At 40.2% G+C, this 21,483-nt stretch overlaps 1 protein-coding gene across 1 annotated transcript in view; it reads right to left on the bottom strand.

Moving 5' to 3' along the window:
• Positions 1–5,087: 5,087 nt before the first annotated feature.
• The window catches only part of Laptm4b (lysosomal protein transmembrane 4 beta), a 61,135-nt gene continuing 44,739 nt past the window's right edge, over positions 5,088–21,483 (bottom strand). The window contains exon 7 of the mRNA XM_046464797.2: positions 5,088–6,201. Within this exon, the coding sequence (XP_046320753.1) occupies positions 6,124–6,201 (78 nt within the window). The 3' untranslated portion in view covers positions 5,088–6,123. The remainder of the gene's footprint in view (positions 6,202–21,483) is intronic.

The raw sequence follows: 21,483 nt of genomic DNA, 5'->3' as shown, positions 1-21,483 counted from the left end.
TACCTTTACGACCCTCTGCTATCAGCCAAGATGCACACACAGAATAAATAGGACTCTGCCTGTCAGGTCTGCTGGAAGAGTAGCAATGAAATTTTTTTCCCAGTGGGCTCTTATGAGACATGGTCTCTGTGGGGCTCAAGCTCCTCTGACTTGTTTTTCAGAATTTGTTGTGATCACTGGGAGTGGGATTACAGCTGGCTTTAATTTTTCTCATGTACTTATTTTATTTTTCATCTAGTAAATATTTTTAAATATTTTTTTAGTTCCTCCTATTTGCCAGATGTGCTAGGCATGGATAGAATAATAACACAGATTTACTGGGGGATTAAAGATAAGAAGTGACAATAACTGCAGAGCGTTAAGATGTGCCTTGTTTGGAGATGCCGATTCTGCTACGGGAGAACATAAAATAAATGCCTTCCAGATCTGTGGCTCATAGGAAGCCTCTAAAGGGAAGTCACTTTCAGGTTGAGTTGCTGGACTTAGTTTCTTTTTATTAAAACATATGAGTTTATAGAGTTTCCTGATAGCCTAAGTCACACCTGGTTTTTCCATGAAGATGTTCAGGGAAGTTAACTCTCAGGGATACAGTGACAATGATTCAGTGCATTAACTTCAACAGGGCAGAAAAAAACTACATTCCCAGGGGAAATGACTGTTTTTTTTCTTTCTTTCTTTCTTTCTTTCTTTTCTTTTTCTTTTTTTTTCTGTCTCTATGTAGTACAGGCTTTCTGGGGAAAGGAAATTGGATCTCAAGGTTTCCTAGTACAAATTAGTACAAATTACAAAATAGTACAAATTACATCACTGCCTTTACTGGCCCGAGTTATGATGCTGGAAATCTTAACATGCGTAATCTCCTTGACAAAGATAAATCACTGCAGTTCACAAGCATGCCTAATTTCCTCAGAAGGAAATTGCTTGCTTAAAACAATTAACTACTCAAAAACGCCCACCTCAGTTGATCTTTTTTCTGGACTGAATAAATTCTTTTAATAAGAATAAAAAGCTGGTATTTGCAGTACATCAATTAAAAGAGAACTGACAGCTTTACTTATGTAACGCAACTTCAAGCTAAACACCCACCCCAAGTTTACATGGCTTCGCCCGACTTGCTTTCCACCTGTGGATGCGTTAACTCCAATGAGTAGCGATCAACCATTGTTAGTATGAAGTGGGGTGAATGTGCAGAATTCTGAAATTCTAAGTGTCTCAAATTCACCCACTTAGGGCTGGGGATGTGGCTCAAGTGGGTAGCACACTTGCCTGGCATGCCTGCGGCCCGGGTTCGATCCTCAGCACCACATACAAACAAAGATGTTGTGTTCACCGAAAACTAAAAAATAAAATATTAAAATTCTCTCTCTCTCTCTCTTAAAAAAAAAAATTCACCCACTTAGACCTATTTAAACTGCAGAATTATGAAGACATCATACAAGTCACTGCACTGGGTGTCCCTACTGCAAAGGACAACAGGGTCCTCTGTGCTGTTGCTGGCCCCTGTATCTCATCTTCCCAGAGCCAGGGCTTTCCTCAGGAAGAGACCACAGGTGGAGGCCTCAGCTGCCCTTTAGAAGGCCTACATTGGAAGTCCCTAATTTAGGATACCAGGGATGGCAATGTGCATTGGATATAACTTTCACATTGTGACCAGGTCTAAGGGGGACCAAGACACCACAGCTCCAGTAGCAGCCAAAACGACCATCCTAGACTTTTCTGAGCAAAATGCAGTTTGAATCCTCAATGCCTATGAATTGGGTCACACAATTCCTTTCAAAATTATATTTTTTGCTCTGTTGTAGCAATCTACCTGGACATTTTGATAAATACTTTATTTCCTGGATGCGCTAGCTTAGATCTTAATTGTCACCCTAAGGCCCATGTGTTAAAGACTTGGAAGTGGGGCCTGGGGACGGCTGGGGTTGTGGCTCAGCAGTACAGCACTTGCCTGGCATGTGAGATCCTCAGCACCTCATAAAAAGTAAATAAATAAAATCAAGGTATTGTTTCCAACCACAACTAAAAACAAAGTTAAAAAAAAAAAAAGAGTGGGGCCTGGTGGTAAGTCTTTGGGTCATTGGGACAGGGTCATTGTGAAGGGGACAGCAGGAACTTAGCCTTCTCCTCTTCCCCTCTTTTGCTCCCTGGTCATGAAGTGAGCAGTTCTGTTCCACCATGAGCTCCTGCCATGATGTGTGGCTTTGTCACAGACCTAGAGTGACAGAGCCCACTGATCATAGACTGAAACCTTTGTAACTGTGAGCAAAGATAAACCTATTTTAAGTTATCTCTAGGTATGTGTTATTAGTGATGGAAAGCTAACATACCAGGTTCAAGAGGTTCTCAGCTAAATAAGATAAAAACTGTACAATCAAAGGCTTTTTTTGCAAAGCATGTGTGTTAGATAGGCTAAAATAAACAAAACTTGAGTCCATCATGCTGTGTTTTAAGTCAAACTCTTCATCCTAAAGCAGCAGCTGTTCTTGCTAATAAGGATCCCACTGATGCATCTATAGGGGTCAGACTTCCATTTTGATGTTCCTTTTTCTGAATTGGCCAGGCGACATCTTCTGTCTTCTGCTGTCTTGGTGCTCTCTTTAGCAGAAGGTATGCACGGGGCTGTGGGCAGAAGGGTGCAGATCTGGCTGGCTTCCATGCACCATGAGCCATTTAGCAGAAAACTTGGCCAGTGTGCTGAAACACTTGAAGTAAATTCCATGGGTGTGGAGACATCCCTGCAATGCCTCCTTTTTCCTTCCCTTCCAGAACATATGTCTGAGCTGCCAAAAACCATTTCACACAGCCCCAGGCACTATTTTTGGTGCTTTGTTAGGTCTGAAGGTAGGGAGCCCTGAAATGGCTTTGCCTGAGCTTTCCGCTGGCAGTTCTTTTCCATGAGCTGCTCTTTTAATACCTTGGCAAAGATACCTAACCTCTCCCCTCCAGAACCTGGGGTTGCTTACATGATTGGCAGTACTAATCTAATGATGTTTAGGTCAGTTTCCAGACTGGCTGCAAAAACTAATGCATCTTAAAAGAGGGAGAAAAACGAAATGTTTTTATAGTCACATTAGTTTTCCTCTATAATGAACGCTCAGTTTGCACAGCAGCATTTTTTTTCTCAAAAGATGAATATTTCAAATACAATATATCCCTCTTTAATGGCTATAGTCTTAAAGACAATCTATTGATATCATTAGTAATAAATCATTGATTAACGATCTAAGGGTGGAGAAGAAAGATAAATGAAAACAATGTGGTTTGGTTAAGCAATCAAATTAAACATGTATTTAGGTCCAGAACAGTGAGGGTAGGGGGAGAGGTTTTTGTTGTTTCTGCATTCTTGAGAACAGGATAGGAAGACAGATAAAGACATCAGACTCTGGGGAAGTGCTGCACAAATTTTATTTTTTATTTTTTAGTTGTAGATGGACACGATATCTTTGTTTTATTTATTTATTTTTGTATGTGGTGCTGAGGATCAAACCCAGTGCCTCACGCATGTGAGGCAAGTGTTCAGCCACTGAGCTATACAGCCCCAGCCCCTGCACAAAATATTTATTAGGAAGCAGAGAGCCTGTTGGCCTCTAACCTTTTGTCACCTTGGTACCCTGGAAGTCCAACTAGCTTGTTCCATGGAGGCCTATTTTTTTTTTAAAGGAGCGACAGATCATTCTTTAGTCGAAAGCTTTTAAGTTTTGCCCTTCCCTGCACGGCGTGGTGGCACGTTTGTACTTCCAGATGAAGGGAGGCCTGACAAAAGACCTAAAACTCTGTTCTACATGGGATGGGACTGGTGGATCCATTTGCAAACCTCCAGTGGTAGGCTCAATGTCGATGTCAGGGTTGGGAAATCAAGATTTAAAAAAAAAACTTGGGGCTGGATATGTACCCCAGTTTGGTGAAGCACCTGCCAAACATGCTCCAAGCTGTGAGTTCAATTCCCAGCACCAAAAACAATTTTTTTTTACTTTTTTTTTTTTTTAATTAAAAGGGGGGGGGGGGTTCCTCACCAGCAAAGTGCACAAGAAATATATAGGCATGAGAAACAGTGAGGTAACGGCTGTTCTTCTTTCTCTGTGAACAACAAAATAGGAGAAAGCGGCAGGATACCAAAATGGAATTTAGAATACATTTAAAAGAGAAGCTATTTATCTGTTAGTAATGAGACAAAAACACACTTCCGGGGCTATGTAGACCTTGCTCTACAAGGTCATTTTAATGCCTTTCCATAGTGGAGGCAAAAAGAAAATGCCTCACTCTACAGAAGTAAATATGGAGGCTGCTCTTGAGTTTAGCCTAAGAACTGTTAAGAATCAAGTAAAACCAGCAACACCAACTCCCTATGAGGATCTTGGAGAATGCAGTGATAACTGGAGGTCCATGTGCTACCTGGGTGCTGCATAAACCAGAAGAGCAGCCTTTGTTTCTCTCAAAAGATTCTATAGCATCTCAAGATCAGAACCCCTCTCCACTCAACCATGTATCATTTGCAAAACTCATTATGCAAAGAGATAGAAAATCACGAGGAACAATATGCAAGTAATGGTCATTTCCTATGTGCCTTCCACAGGGATGACAACACTGATGGGGCTTTCCACTGAAATATGGCTACATGGATCCAAGTTTGTGTGAATCTTTCACATTTAAACTAAGGGGAAAAAAAACCAAAACTTATTATTGTGGTGCTAGGGATATAACCTAGGGCTTTACACATACTGGCCCTCTACCACTGAGTGGAACCACGGGCCACCATACACTTTAAGGAACAGAATTTTTTAGATCGAGTTTCTAAAGAATCAGGAATAAAATCTCCTCTCCACCTTTTATTTTAATGTCCCTTGGAATGTAGTAGTATCTCGATTGCTTATAAAAAATGCTGAACACCTGGTGCTTAGACCTAAAGGCAGGTGCAGGAATGCTGGAAGCTGGGGTCTGTTTGTACCCCATTCTTCTTGGTCTAAGAAGTCTGATTTTATCAAATATTAAAATATTCATTTATGTATGAAACGAGCTATAAAGCCTACTCCTTTTACCACGTGGCCCTGCAGGTGCAGGAAGGGCACAATCACCACAGAATCAAAAGGTTATTTCTTGGAGGTGGGCGAATCTCACTTTAATTGCAAAAGCCTTCATTTACAGCACATTCAACAATAAACAAGCAGGAGAGCCGTTTTTTGAACATATGAACATATAAAAGTCCTTTGCCATTCAGGTAGTAGAGACTGCTTAACATTTTTAAAAGACGACTAGGCAGACTCAGAAATTCACAGTAGTGGGATGGACCTCAGAGGGAAAGAAGAAAACCTTTTTAGGCAAACACATATCAGTGATTTTACTTGATATGATTCTCCTTGGATCAAGGCCAGGTAGGACACATAGTAAAACAGGGCCCTGGGAAGGATGGAAACCAGGAGAAAAGAATACCAGGTCCCATGCGATGCCAAACCAATCAGTCCCTCCTCTAGCGCAGAGAAGTAGTTTCTGTTCCCACAGCCTGGTATTACCTAATGGTCTCCGTTTAGCCCCCACCCCCATCCCGGGGAGGGAGGGGATGGAAGGTGGCTGAAATCCTTGACAAGTAAATTCCAATTGTTACTGAATTTAAGTCATAAAGGATAGTAGGAAAACTACTGTAACATATATATAAGGACTTCTGTTTATCTAATAAGAACAATGATCACACAATTAACATTCCTGTTTTCATAAGTTTGTTCTATACACCAAACGGTTTAAGAAAGGTGTCGTTTAATTTTGATCTTATATTTTCAAAAGAGAGGAGAAATAGAAAAAGTGTGACTAATTTCCCAGCTTTAGGGTCAAGCAGATAAAAAACCAGACTTCGGGGACTCAAGGTCTCTCTGTATTTTGGGGAAAGATGAATGGATCTGTTAATGCCTCACCCCTACTGAAAGAATCCTATAGCTACACTACCAAAGTGCTCTAGCTAAAGCATGTGTTCAAAACTACAGAGGGATTCAACTTAACATCTAAATTGTAAAATGTGACAATTCAAAAACAAACAAGCCTCAGAGAGTTCATCTCAGAATTGAAATTACAGAACTATTGCTCAGGTGTCTGAAAAGTTGAGCTGCTTGCTCTCAACTCCATCCACTCTCAGACTCAGGCAGACACGTAGGGTGGCGGTGGCTCCTTGGCAGCCCCATTCACAGTGGCATCATCATACGGGGGTAACAGCACCTGAGAAGAAAAAGGGAAGATGAGAGTTATGTCTGCCCCACAGAGGTTCAGCTTTAATTAAACTTTTATGCAGTTAAACATTTTCCATACCCAGTACCACCTTCAATTTTTCACCAGGTGGATACATTTTCATGAGAGACTATTTGAATCCTTAAAGAAGCAACTGGGGAGAGACTTTCAACCCCCTGAGTTTTTTTGAGCCCTTTCTACATGTGCCAACATGATCAAAAAAAAGGAACAAGTGCCTGCCTAGGAACAAGGAAGCAAGGGTACCTCTAAAGAGGAAAATAACTCCTTAGGTGAGTGTGCACAGAACAGGGCAGGTGCCTGATCCACCACAGGAACCACCCATGGTGAGCCCCATAGCACAGTGGGAATCGCAGGAGCTTTGGTATCAACATGGATTTGCAGCTTGGCTGAGCCACAGTTTTTATTAGCATAATCTGGGTAAGTTACTCAAGCTGTTGCTACATCTGTGAAACAGGGAGATCTGAAAACTAGGTGTATAAAATACCTAATTCTGCTTGGTGCCCACCTGCATGGTAGATGTGATTTACAGATGGCTGGAGAGGAACAAGAAAAGCACTGAACCTACTGATAATCTCCTTGTTCACATTTCAAGTACAGAAAAATCTGCATATCATTGTTTATGAAGGTGTTAACAGAAGACATTGGTGATAAGGCTTTCTTGGATAGAAAACAAAACAAAGTACCATCTACCCAGTGTGCTGCCCTTCAGCCAAAAAACATTTACTACGTATTTAATGTGTAGCAGGCAAGGCAGGTGCAAGAGGCAAGTGTCCGCCCTTTAGGAGTTCGGAGATGAAATGATAAAATAAAGCCTTATCTACCTCAAGTGCTGTGTGGAAAGAGAATATTAACAGACAAAACTATACTTAGTAGTTATGTTTTCTATTATGGGCATCTCTGGGTGCTTGAAGTGGTAAATATTCATCAGTTTCATGAATTTTCATTTATCTGTCCCTTAGGCTCTGAGAGGAACAACATCAAGTTTGTCACAATTATCTCTCCTAACCTTACACACACACACACACACAAAAAAAAAAAAAACCCTCCACCCCTCTCTAAGTCAACACACTTAACCTCTAACTTTTTTTCTCCTAGTCTTGGAGCTCCTGTTGGGTTCAAGCTGTCTTCTTTCACCTGAGGGGAAAGCCTAGTACCTGTTTAAAGGCAGGAACTCAGGAGGAATAAATAAGTGGGGCATCATTTAGGCTGGCCCCCAAAGAACCTGTATGGTCCACTTGGTGGGAAGTGAAACTGGCCATCTAAATAAAGGAGAGGGCACCTGTGCTGGCTAGGTCCCAACCAGAAGGCAGAAGCCAAACAAAATTTAACAAGTTATTAACAGGGGATTGTACAAAAAGAGATTCGATTAAGAGAGTAGATGAAAACCACTGGACAGCGGACAAGCTTTCCATGTAGAACTGGGTCAGAATGGTCCACAGTCTCAGGTTAGGGCTTGTGTGTGTCAAGAAGTGCCTGCTATCAGAAGCTGTTCAAAGCAGTACAGAGAAGCTAACGCCTAAAAATCTCTGGACCCCAGGTCTGAAAATTCTTTAGATTTATTCTCAGTGGGGTGGTTACATGCCAGTGTGGTTACACAGCAGTTACTTTTTGTCCCATATCTTAGGTCAGATAGAGGTTTTACCAGTTTTTAACCACAGAAAACAGAAATAGTAAGTTTTGCACAGTAAGCGTCCTTGAAGCAAAGTCTATGACACCATCTAGTTGCAAACCTGGCTTTTACAACAAAGAGGAAGCTTCAAACTGCAACCAGCTCTCTGCAGAAATCCTGCTGACATTACGAGAAGCTTAATTATAGTGGGGGTCTCTTTGGTGGGTACTTTGTTGCTGCCATCAGTGTGTACAGGAGAAGCATGCCATTGCTGATACTCCCACTCCCTACGAAGGCCAACAAGATCAGACACCCTGGGAACACGCAGAAACTATCCCTCCACTGTGACATGGCTGATGGGTCAATACGGACAAAGCCCAGCCCCAGGAGGCTAGCAGGAGGCTCTGGAGCTGCGAAGCAGTAAGTGGATACCTGGCCCAGCATCCCATAGTCAATGGCGACACGCCAGAATCATGGCCTTTGTTCTGGAAAGTGGTAATAAGATTGTGCTTGTGTCCTGGACACTTTATGCTTCAGGGACAAATCTGGGGCAAATGTTCAAATACTGACTGGGCTGTCAGTAAACGGAGCACCAGGACGTCAATCAGAGGCAAGGAGGCACATGCCAGTTCTCCCTACAAAGGAACCAGCTGCTCTCACATCCCACACACCCACACATGCAGAGCAGAGCACCCCTGTGTACATGGCTCTTGACAGCAGCAATACAAACCTGAGAACACACCCCTGTCTGCTGAAGAACTAACTCTCAGTCCAGCAGGAGGCAGAACAGGTAGAAGGTGATATGATCAATGCGGGAGTGTCACAGGATGATAGGGAGGACAGACAGGGAAAACCAGTTCAGGCTGGGGGATCATGGAAGACCTACTGGGTTAAGTGGGAGGTGATCAGCAGAGGGAAGAGCACCATGATGGTTCTGGTAGACAGGTGGGGGAGGGAAACAGAGCGCTGTCCGGGAACTGTGAGGATCTGCTATGGTGGCTGCTTATGGGAGAAGTTGGGGAGCTTGGGAAGATAGGTGAGGGTTGAGCATGGAAAGCACCACGGGTACCAACTCAAGGAGCTGTGTCCACCAGCCAGCAGCAGCATCTCCACTAGGAATACCAAGTCCCAGCCTGAGCCGAGGGGAAAAATGTGCTGTGTTCTCCAAAACATATGCCGTGTTATCTGCCTCTATGTGCTTTAGGCTGCTGTGCACACGTGTTAAGTAACATGATAAGTAGAAACAGCTGGGATCAGAACTAAAAATATTAAATTTCGCATGACTGAGCTTCAGCACTATGTTCCAAAACCTCATTAAACAATTAATGGGCTCAGATCTATCATTATCTTTGGAGAAATCATCTTAAATTATCTTTTAAGTCACTTAAAAAGAGGTGAAATCGGCCATGATATCCAACCTTTTTTCTTTTTTACAGAGCAAAATGCAACACGCAGCCCAAATTCTTCAAATTCTCAAAGATTAAACACAAAATTTTCTTTGAAAAACTTATCTGCTGCACATTTTCCTTCTGCTTGTCAAAGTAAAGCTTTTACACTGCGTCTGGTAATTTATCCCTATATTCCTAGCTATTCAACTCCAAACTTGTTTTAAAATTCCATCCACAATAGGTATGTTAACATCCTGAGAGCCTTTTCTCGGAAACACTCTGTTGCCTTTAGTTCTCAATCCAAAGTTAAGATGCCTAGAGAAAAATTTCTCCTACTGAAGTTGCTGACATCTCCCCCCCCACACACACTAAATGCTGACTGTAAAATTTTCTTCACATGACACCTCTTTTGCTATCAGACTACTTTAAAAGGTTCTCCAGATGGAACTAACTTTAAATCTTTGAAGGCACAGCATCGTCTCCTGATTTCAGTGATGTTGACACCAGGCTGACTTAATGGAAGGGTTGGCAAAGTAAGGATTCCCTTTCTGCTTCTATGCCATCTGCTAACACTGAAAAGACCTGTCTATGTTCCTTTTCTACAAGGGTCAGTGAAGTCTGTGGAAATCTGAGAAGAAATTTCTCAGGTCAAATAATATAAAATGTGCCAATTAAGATGCTATATAGGGATTGGAGTTGTGGCTCAGTGTTGAGCACTTTCTTAGCATGTTTGAGGCCCTGGGTTCGATTCTCAGCACCACATATAAATAAATGAATAAAATAAAGATCCACCAACATCTAAATATATATAGATGCTATATAGGGGCTGCGGGTATAGCTCAGTTGGTAGAGTGCTTGCTTGTCATGCACAAGGTCCTGGGTCAAATCCACAGCACCACCACCAAAAAAAAAAAAAAAAAAGGGTGAAAATGCAATTATTTCCACATTTTTATAAGTTGGCATTTAGTTAAATGCTTAAAAATTTAATGACTTATAATGAATGACCAATAAATAATCTCTGAGGACTGAGAATATGTCAATTTAAAGCCACTGCTGGCAAGCGGTAGCTACGCAATTCTTTCTATCTAACCGTGACCAGGGACATAACACAGCCCAGCAACATTCAATACAACTATCCAGCCTAAGCGGAGTGCCTGAAGCTATCTCAGCATGACCTTAACTACAGAGTGATGACAGTGTGAGCCCTCCACACAGATGGAAAAAGCTGTGGACGGAAGGCACCTGGGATTCTCTAGGAAGATTACTATCCATCCCTACAGAATTCCCTTCTCCTTGAGTTGGTAAGTGAGGTGACAAGTAGCAAAGAAGGTCATTCATGTCACTTTGACTCTGATGTGACTCAGAGTGTTACCAGAGCAAACTTCATTTTTTTTAGCTACATCATGGTTTTAAAGGTGCAAAGTCTGACTCCCTGGACCAGAGGCAATTCCAACTGGACATAAATTTCACAAGCCAGGGGCTGAGGTTTGTGGCTCAATGGTTGTGTCCACCTAAAACTAAAAAATATTAAAATTTTTTTTCCACAAGCCATTATAATGCTCAAGGGAAAGAACTAGAACCATGCTCCTCAACAACAGAGACACCTTCTGAGAAATGTGTTGTCCTTGTATGGAACTCACAGCATGTACTTAAACTAAGTGGGCTACAATGTCACTAGGCAATATAATCTTTTTTTTAAATATATATATTTTTTAGTTGTAGATGGACACAACGTCTTTACTTTGTTCATTTTTTTTAAATGTGGTGCTGAGGACTGAACCCAGTGGACATGCGAGGCAAGCGCTCACCCACTGAGCTATATAACCCCAGTCCCTAGGTAATATAATCTATGGGAATACCAGCATCTGTGTGGTTCATTGTAGACTGAAACGTCGTCATGTAGTGCCTCATTGTATTTACTGGGGAAACTAGGAAATATTTAGGTACCAGGGTAAAACTGGACTTTTAATGTAAAATCATGGGTCCGCCACTAAAGGCCTATTTGGAATTCTAGAGCTGGTAGGATGACAGTCCCAAAGGTTACTATGGGTGAGTTATATAAATGTCTTATGTACTTATTTTCCAGAAAGGGTGTCCAGAGTTTTCACCAGATGAGTGGTAGATGTGCCTATGAGTTTCTGTAGGGGCTTGGAAAATGTGTCACTCTCTGAGAGAAGCAAATCTTCACATAAGGAAGGGCATCGGGGACTGGACATGTGCAGTACAGACACTTAACAAAGCCAACAGGGAGACTGTGCTGTGTGAAGCCACTACCAGGGAAGACCCCCCTCCTGTGAAGCCCAACCCCCACATAATACAATCCAGAAGTACCCAAAACACGAGAGGAAGCCGAGAAGTAGGAAGCCATGAGGTGCCAAGGAAGCAAATGCGTGCAACGGGGAAAGGAACGACTCCCCTCATTCACACCATGCCCTTCATGTGCAGCCCAGGTCTGTCCCGATCTGATTTCTATGACTCCCAGCATAGCACGCTTGTTACCAATCCAATCCTTTCCCCCCAACTTTCTCTCTCCTGGCATGTTTTTCTTTCTCATGTCACTCTATACACAGTCCAAACAGCCCACAGCTCAAGTTAAATTCACTTTCATCATGGAGAGTTGAAATATTCCAGTCCTGGTTTCTTTGCTTTTCTAGGCAACCATGGTACAATAAACATTCTGGAAATTTAAAAAGCACTACAATGATACATTTTCATATTCTCTGTAGATTATAGAGTGACACTGTAAATGGCCCTCCACTGTGTTGCTCTCCTAAGACACTTTTTTTACTTATATACTATCTTGGACTATAACTGTCATGATTACTTTTCTCCAAAAAGTTTCTGATATTTCTGTGCCCTTTCTCAGTGCTGATCATTAGAGGTGTGTTCATATTTTGAGTTCTGTCACTAGTAGACTGATGACTGTGGTCAATCAATATGGTAGTGGATAGTCAAAGGGTACGTGCAATCTGACTGGGGTTCAACCTCCAGCTTTATGATTTATGAAGCCTGGGGTCCTGGGTAAGTTTTTAATCAACGTGAAATTCAGTCTTTATAAAATAAGACCCATGGTAGTTACCCATCAACAGGCTGTAAGGCTTTGAGTGAGGGAACACAACTAACAACAAATGCACTGAACACAGGCTCAGCATTTGGGTGCTCAATAAAGGGAAACAACACTCCAACTGCACCAAGATACTCCATGTAGTATTGTCTATACCAGTTCAACTGTATATCTTCCTTAAGAAAGTGACAATAAATTGTAAGCCCTTTACTCAATAGGGTTAGCAAAGAGATTCTTTTTCCTTCCTCAGCTCCAGTGGTTGCAAAATGTGCTAGAAGCTGACTTGAAGAGCTACCGTTGAGCCACGCACATTGAAGCAAGTAGGTGGCACATTGAAGCAAGTAGGTGGATGGATAAAGACCTACCATGAACCCTGGCAATGTGACAGACAGTGCCATACATGGGATGCTGAGTCATAGCACATAAGGCTTCTGGAAAACCTTGTGCCAGCCCTGCAAAGTAGTCATCTGGCTAGCATTGTTAAGTGCACCTTCAAAAGGTCACACTGTTCTATCAAGACATTAGCTTCGGGATACTAGGAAACCTGGTAAGACTACGGAATCCATGACTCTAAACCCAATTCCCCAAAGTAACTGAATAATAAGAAAAACAAAAGGGATCCCACTTTTCCTGGAGGCTACAAGTCTGTAAGAGTTGTGGGCACAGAGCCATAACTAAAATCCAAAGTGACATTTGGTTGAAACATCACCTCCAGTCATTTACCCCTTAACCACACACAGCTGAGCACCTACCTGAAGCCAGGCATGGACTAGGTGGCACAGAGGAGGACTGAAGATACCTGACTCCACTGGAGAAGGATGCCCATGCTCATCACAAGAGGGAAGAATATATGGAAACTGTGGTCACAAAGACCTTATGTGCAAAGATGCAGGCCGTTTGCTATAGTTGGCAAGTTGGTCCTAGTTACCCACATTTCTATTTGCATTGGCTCAAACTGGGAGTGTCCGTGACCTCTTCTCAAGTTCCACAAATTGTTAGGCAGTTTACAAAACTCAAGGAAACACATTTTCAGGCTTATTATAAAGATACATGATAAAGGACAGATGGTGAGCCAGTTGAAGAGGGAAACAGGCTGAGGTCTGCCAGAGCCCTGAGGGCAAGCATCCTGGTGGAGTTGGAGTTGGGGGTGCACCTGGATGTGTTCCTCGAATCTGAAGCTCTCCAAACCCCATCTACGGGATTTTTATGGAGGCATCATCACACAGGCATGATGGATAATTAATTCAGGCTCTGGCACTCCCCAGAGGATGAGGGTGGGGCTGGAATTTTCAAGTTACTAATCAATGTTTGGTCTTCCTGATGACTGCCCCTGTCCTGAAGCTAACCAGAAACTCATTAAGGGCTGCTTAATTAAAATGAAAAATACTCCTAAATCATCCAAGAAATTCCAAGGATTTTAGAAACCCTATGTCAGGAACCAGCAGAAACCAAACTATAGTCTGTTAAATACAAGTTTGATCTAGATTTGTAAGCCAAATAATAAATGAGGGAGAATTAACATTTTCTCAGAAAAAAAGATATCCTTATAAAGAACCAAAAGATTAGGTGGCGCTATTTGCCAACATTCTTGCAGGTGGAGAAACTGAACCTGGGTCTACCCAGGCTAAATAAATTCCCTGGGATGGTTCAAATTGTCCTACCTAGAAAACAGCTTAAAAGTCAATAAACTATGTAGAACAAATGTAGCCTGCCACCTGCTTTTCTGTGTGTGGCCTGGGAGCTGGAAATGATTTTTATATCATCTGATGGTTGGAAAAATGTGTACAATGTGTGAAAATTACATGAGTTTCAAATTTTAGCATCTTTAAATAAAATTTCACCAGATACAACCACCCAAATGTGCTTACACATTGTGTATGTCTGCTTTTGCACTACTATAGCAGCACTGAATGACAGAAGCCATATAGTCCAGAAGCCGAAAGCATTATCCACAATGCCAAAACTTTTATACCTGGCCCTTTATAGAAAAGATGTACCATTGCCTGACCTAAGGGGAAGCACTACTCCAAATTCAGACATTGGAAGATTGACAATGTCAGCTGGCAAGTACACAGCCCCAAACTAGTTCCACTCTTAAGAGGCACTGAAGTCTTCCAAAGTTCCATTTAAATTAATCACAAGTAGCCAAAACATTGGTTTTTCTCTTTTTCCATCATCTGTTGTACCCCAACCATGAGTCTCCAATAATCTGTTTAAAACAGGCAGGGTTTACATTAAATGCCTGGGTTATGGTTTAAAATAATAGGTGTCTCATGTGTGAGACAATGCTGAAGACTTAGAGGCAAAATGATTCAGTTTCAAAAGTCTTAACCTAATCAGTAAATTAATCCCCTGATAGGAATTAAATGAGTGGTAACTGTAGGCTGGTAGGGTGTAGCTGGTAGAGGTGGATCCTCGGGACTATCTTTGGAGTATATATTTGGTTAGCTATTCTCTCTCTTTCTGTTTCCTAATCATCATGTGAGCTACTTCCCTCCACCACACTCTTCTGCCACAATGCTCTGCCTCACCTTGAGCCCTGAGCTAGCTGTCTATGGAACAAGACCTCTGAAACTGTGAGCACCCATCTAAAATTGTTCTTGTCATGTCTTTTAGTCACAGCAGAGAAAAAGCTGACTAAAACAGCTTATCTTAAACTGGTCATGTCAATTTGCCCATTTAGATATGAGCTTCCTTTATTTAGGTTGAGGAAGGAGGTGGCAGACAGGTGAATCATGACTCTCCATGATTAAATGAAATAACCACCTGACTTTTGGGATGAACTTACCACAAAGGGCAAGTCTGGGCTTATTTTTAAGAACTAAAATAACTGTTTCCAATTTTTTGAAAGCCTCCACATGTAAACAAACAAATACACACAAACATGTAACTGCCTATTTTTTATTCTAAGGCACACAAATTTCTGAATTTAGGCTATGTCTTATCATTGATAGCATCTACAGCTCCTAAAATAATGTTACAGAAGCTCTGGTGGCATCCTGTATTCATGAACCTAACATACCAAGAGATAGGGAGAGCATGAACAAATTTTGGGGAATCCTAATAAAAAACTTTCTTCCCACCTACAGGAACCATTTCTAAAGGCAAATAAGATTAAAAGTTGATTTAATCTTCAAGTCACTGCAAAAACTACTGTAATCTGTCCTCTCCTGACATTACAGGAGAGTAATAAGTAATTTCCATTAATTCTCAGCAGAGAAGCTATTCAAAAATTTTTATAGATTATATTCATAATATAGAATTAGTTCTTTGAATCTTTCAAATTGGGTCCAAAAGTTCTGACAGGTAAAATATTTAGAAAGGTAACATCAAAATAATAAGGTATTCTAAAATGAAAATGTTTTTACACATTTAAATACTTATACAAATATTAGATATTAAATGCTGAGAAAACAGAAGGAATGCACAGTGAGTTATCACCACAGTAACCCCATCAGAATCATCAATTACTCCCTCTCGGTGCTCCCTAAGCCTGAATGTGCTATGCCATCTACCATACACATCCCCTTAGTGACACACCATTCCAGCCAGGGGTTCTAATGACTGGCTTTGTCAGCTGTGTCCTGAGGCTTGGTCAGGAAAAGGAGGGCTACTCAGACCCTCAGATCCCCATTTTACCTGTTTCCTCTTCTCACCAACTTCCTGTCTCCCTCCCTTGTATTACTGAGACCAGAGAAACATCTATCTCCTCCTCCCCCTACCCAACAAACCAACTGTGGAAGTTTCTATTATTTCTTCATATCTGCCACCATAATAGAAACCTCTATATTCTGCTTTTTAAATCATCATAAGCCTTTCTTCTGCTATTATACAGCCAGTAATCATTTTAGTAACAATAAATACATTTACCAAGTGGATATACCCTTATTTAACCAAACCATTCGAATTATTAGACAATTAGGCTGGATGCTATTGCTACTAAAAGCAATGCTACATGAACATCTTATACATTTTTTATTACTTCCTTAAGATAGATTCCCAGAAACCCTTCCTAGAATGCTTAAAAAATTTAAAAAATGAAATCCAATGCCTTATCTGTCCCTACGGTAAAATAAATATGGACTTTATTTGGGGTATGTGTAATTAAATCAGAAATCAAATGTGTATTATAATTTCCAGCAAAACAGATGCTTTAAAACAATCTGTATTTTACTGATAGAAGAATATTAGAATATTGTACAGAGGAAAGAAATAGGAGCCAAGTAAATGTCAACACAGTGTCCCCTGAACCTACCTACATAAAAGTGGAGAAAATCTCAGGGGGCATCTAGTCCAGCTTCACCCAAGATGCTACCATATTAGAATTAACAGAAAGTATATCTGAGGCCATGTACATATCTGCTCTATCAGGAACTGGGTTAGGAGAAGCAGGATTACCTAGCATAGCTAGTTTGCTTTTTAGCCTTTATTTTCTTCTACCTCTTTCCTCTGAGTCAGTGGCAATCATAATCCCAAAACATGCCATTCCAAATGCCATAATCCTAAATGTTGAAATCTCAAAAAATTAAAAGCCCTAAAAATCATAATCCCAAATGCTGAAATCCTGAAAACCATAATTCTTATTGATTAAAAAAAAAATAATTAAGTTTATATACGTGGAATAGAAAGCCAAATCCTGGAGAATTAGTGTATTTCCTATTGCACGTAGGAGAGGTGGATCATTTTAGGGGAAAGAATACCTAGAAACCTGGTAAAGCAATATATTGAATCACAGAAGAATTTTAAAAAGAGCAACATCAAGAATACGAATGTCGGGCTGGGGATGTGGCTCAAGCGGTAGCGCGCTCGCCTGACATGCGTGCGACCCAGGTTCGATCCTCAGCACCACACACAAAGATGTTGGTGTCATAAACACAAAAAACTAAAAAATAAATATTAAAAAGTTCTCTCTCTCTCTCTCTCTCAAAAAAAAAATAAAATAAAAAAAGAATACGAATGTCTTCTCTGGGGACAGAAAGTGTCTGTTCCTCACAATGGAAGACTTTATACAGTCAGTGATCAGGATCATCAGCCAGCTCTATGGACCACCTCTGTGCCATTGCCCATAATCCACCCTGGTAATATACTCTTTCACACGTCAAATTTTCTTTTTTCTTTTTTAAAATATATTGTTTTAGTTTTAGATGGACACAATACCTTTATTTTATTTGTTTATTTTTGTGTGGTGTTGAGGGCCTCATGCATGCTAGGGAAACACTCTACCACTGAGCCACATTCCCCAGCCCAATTTTTCTTTTTAGTTCGTTTTTGTAAGTTTTGTTCCCCACAGTTTTAAATTGTCAACATTATTTTTTACAATCTACTATTATGTATCATTTCTGATATTAGAGATATAAATGTGTTAAAAGAGTTCTGATTCCTTTTATGCATTTTTTGCAAGATTGCCCCAATGCTGATTTTGTGCCTAAGCATTGTGGTTGCATGTAAAAATATCCAAACTTCCTCAGTACATCTGTGTTTGATAAAGATAAAATCTCTCAGGACCTCAACTCTTTGGGCAACTGCATATACAGTGGTAACCCATGGTGGTTTTTAATATTTATTTTTTAGTTGTAGTTGGACACAATACCTTTATTTATTTATTTTTATGAGGTGCTGAGGATCGAACCCAGGGCCTCACACATGCTAGGTGAGTGCTCTACCACTGGGCAACAACACCAGCCCCCATGGTAGTTTTTAATTGATCTCAAAGGACTTATGTTTCCATCATGATATTTCAAATGACCATAAAGTTGTATGCACAATTACCAACCACAGTGATATTCATCATTTATACATTTTGCATTTTGACTTTTTAAAATACAATTCATCTATTCATTAAAGTGACACCTCTGTGACTAGTGTACCTCTGTGTTTGCAAAAATGTTATTATTGCCTATTTTATTGTGTAAAGTAGCCTATGAAATGTTCTATCAGTTTTTTTAAGTAAATTGCCATTTAAAATTCTTCAGAAAATTTTAAAAATTTTTTCCAGAATTATATTTTCATAATTTTTATCTTTAGGGATTTTAAGCTTTACAGATTTTGATCTTTGAGGATTTTAACATTTGGGATTATGGTGTTTGGGACTGTGTCTTTCAGGATTATGACACAAAACCCTGAGTCATGTTCCTCTCCTTCCCACTGTGCTAAAAAGCAAAAACTAACAAACACCCAATGCAAACTAGCAAATGCCACTGATTTCAAGTCCCCTACTACTTACTGCCTTGGACCTAATCTCCAACCACCTTAACTCCGTTGTTAGCCTACCACCTGCTCTCTCGGCTTCAGTGAGAGTGTAGCTCAGTGGTTAAGTGCCCCTGGGTTCAATCCCCCAAAATAAAAAGCAGTGAAATTAATATTTAGCCAAAATGGTGTCTGAAATTCCAATTCAAGATGAAAGAATTACATGGCGCTGGGGTTGTGGCTCAGAGGTTTACAATCTTGGGAACCTATAACGCCAGCCCTTTGTGTTTTTTAGACAGGGTTTCGATCAGTTGCTTAGGGCCTCTCTAAGTTTCTGAGGCAAGCTTCAAACTTATGATCCTGCTGTCTCAGCCTCCGAAGCTGCAGATTATAGTAGGTGCCACTGTGCCCAGCAAATTCCTTATGTTTGGGTTTAACAAAATATTGGGGATTACCATGGCCTAAGTCTTACTATTAGAAACACAAGGTTGCATAGATTAAAATTGTTTTTAAGACCTTGATTTACATACAGTTTAATGTAAAAGAAAACCTGCATGTAAAGTATTTTTCCTCTTAGGGCTACAGCTGGATTGCAGATTACGTGAAATGTAACTACCATGTGATTTCTTTTTTTTTTTTTTTTTTTTAATATTTATTTTTTAATTTTCGGCAGACACAACATCTTTACTTGTATGTGGTGCTGAGGATCGAACCCAGGCCGCACGCATGGCAGGCGAGCGCGCTACTGCTTGAGCCACATCCCCAGCCCTACCATGTGATTTCAATGAAAGAGGGTACATCTCCCAAGGCACAAACACTGCTGGGGCCCCAGAAAGCTGACTCAAAGGGGCACTTTAGGATATTTTAAACTTTTAAAGGAAATACAGCAATACTTCTTAAACACTGCACTGACTACTGTTAAGTCATTTAGACATTAAAAAAAAAAAAAAGTAACTATTTTCATGGCTTAAGAGTGCTGTTGGGAAAAAAAATATCTCCAACCCTAAGGCATCATAAATTCAGAGTTTGCGACCCCCAGGAATCCCCTTCAAGGTTTTTGCTTTGCTTTGGTTTGAACACTGGAGGAGAGATTAACACTGGGAATCATCTCTAATATCTAATAACTCTGATTTATCCTCCCTCTGAGCCGAATTTGGGAAAGTACATATCTGGATAATAACATGTGTACTGTTTTAGAGAAGGATAAAAAGCACATTTATTTTCTACCAACAAGAGTCCCAGTATCGTTCCACAGAGGTCAACATGAATCTACTTAGCCTGGGAGAAGAGCCATCTGGTATAGTATCTGGAAGGAAGTGAAAGCCAGGCACGACATGTTAGTAAGTCAATGTGGCTTCCCTATAAAGATAGGGACAAAGGAGAAACATACATTATTAAGTGTGATGAGATTCCTAACGTAGGTATGAGACAAGGGAAAATAGCAGAACTAGATCATTCCAACCAACAAAAAGGGTCTCTGTACATTCGATTTGTTTCAATTAGGATGCTAACATCAACTCCTTTAGCTTTGGCCAGTCTTTAAACAAGCAGTACTTGGCTAAAAGAAAAAAAAGTGTCCTCCAACCCTAAAAGTCCAGATTATAGTCTCTAGATATTATCTCCCATCAAAAGGAAGCAAGACTCCTGAGAAATGGCTGATTCCAGGTCTGGAGAAGAAAAATAATTGCTGTGTAGAGAAAGTTTTAATTTTTTGCCCTTTGAAAGATGAGAAAGAGAGAGATGTAGGGAGGGAGGGAGGGAGGTAGAGGGAGGAAGGGGGGGGGGGACAAGTTTCATTTAGGCTTATTCATAAAATTTATAAAAGTAACTATATTTTCCAACTGGACATCTCCAGTTTTTCATCAATTATTTATTACTAAAAATAACCTCACTGGTCACTACTAGAGAATGACAGACTAACTAATTTTGAAAACTGATAAATGAAAAGAACAATTCATATCACAAGTACTAATGGGTAGCCAAACAGCACATGAAGGAAAAAGTTTCTCTTTATAAAATATTCTAGGGGACTGGGGAATGTGGCTTAAGCAGTAGCGTGCTCACCTGGCATGTGTGAGGCACTGGGTTTGATCCTCAGCACCACATAGAAATAAAATAAAGTTATAAAAACCATTGTCCTACAAATGTGAAATAAATTTTTAAAAAAATTCTAGTTAGTGAAGCAAAAAGGAAAGATAGGAGCACTACCATATTTTTAACCTCGATGAACCAGAGTACCAGGAAGTAAGCCTATAGGTTCGCTTACATACCCAAAAGATGCCAACCAGATATTATTTATATTATATTATATTATATTATATCATATTATATTGCCTCTTGATGCAAGAACAAATTATCAGCAATAAGTAGTCTTGCAAAAAAAACTCCAAAAGTAACAAATCCCAAACATGGAAAGCCTCCAGATCCAACTGAAAATTGTCAGGAAACACCTGGTATGCAGTAAGAAAAAATCTAGACTATGGGGCAAACTCATTTCTTATACAAAAATTTAAGAGTCTCCACTACTACATACTGACCCATAGATCCTGTCTCTAATAGTCTGCTAGAAAATTATGACATTATGAGAAATATGTGGAAATCTGGGGGCTTAATTCTTATTTATGATACTAAGGAATTATAGTTACAATTAAGAATTCTTTTTGAAAATAATACCTTCCTGAGCTGGAGTTTTGACTCAGCATCTGCCTCCCACGTGTAAGGCACTGGGTTCGATTCTCAGCACCACATATAATAAAATAAAGGTCCATCAACAACTAAAAAAGATATTAAAAATAATAATAATACTTTCTTTTTATAAAAATCTTTATTTAGAAAGTATTATTAGAAAGCTGAGACTTCAGTTGGTGATCTAGTCAAATATTTTGGAGAGGACTACCAATATGATGGAGTTAGGAGAAGGTAAATCTCCCTTTCCCAGAAACACAAATCTTTAAAAATGACAAAGAAAAAGGTCACTGGGAAGTTGGGGAACACAGTGACATTAC

The sequence above is a fragment of the Marmota monax genome, unplaced genomic scaffold (assembly GCF_021218885.2).
Source record: "Marmota monax isolate L192 unplaced genomic scaffold, Marmota_monax_Labrador192_F-V1.1 WCK01_AAM20220418_F8-fsc00003, whole genome shotgun sequence".
Lineage (NCBI taxonomy): Eukaryota > Metazoa > Chordata > Mammalia > Rodentia > Sciuridae > Marmota > Marmota monax.
Note: the sequence above shows the minus strand (reverse complement) of the source record. Positions and strands in the feature narration are given on the sequence as shown.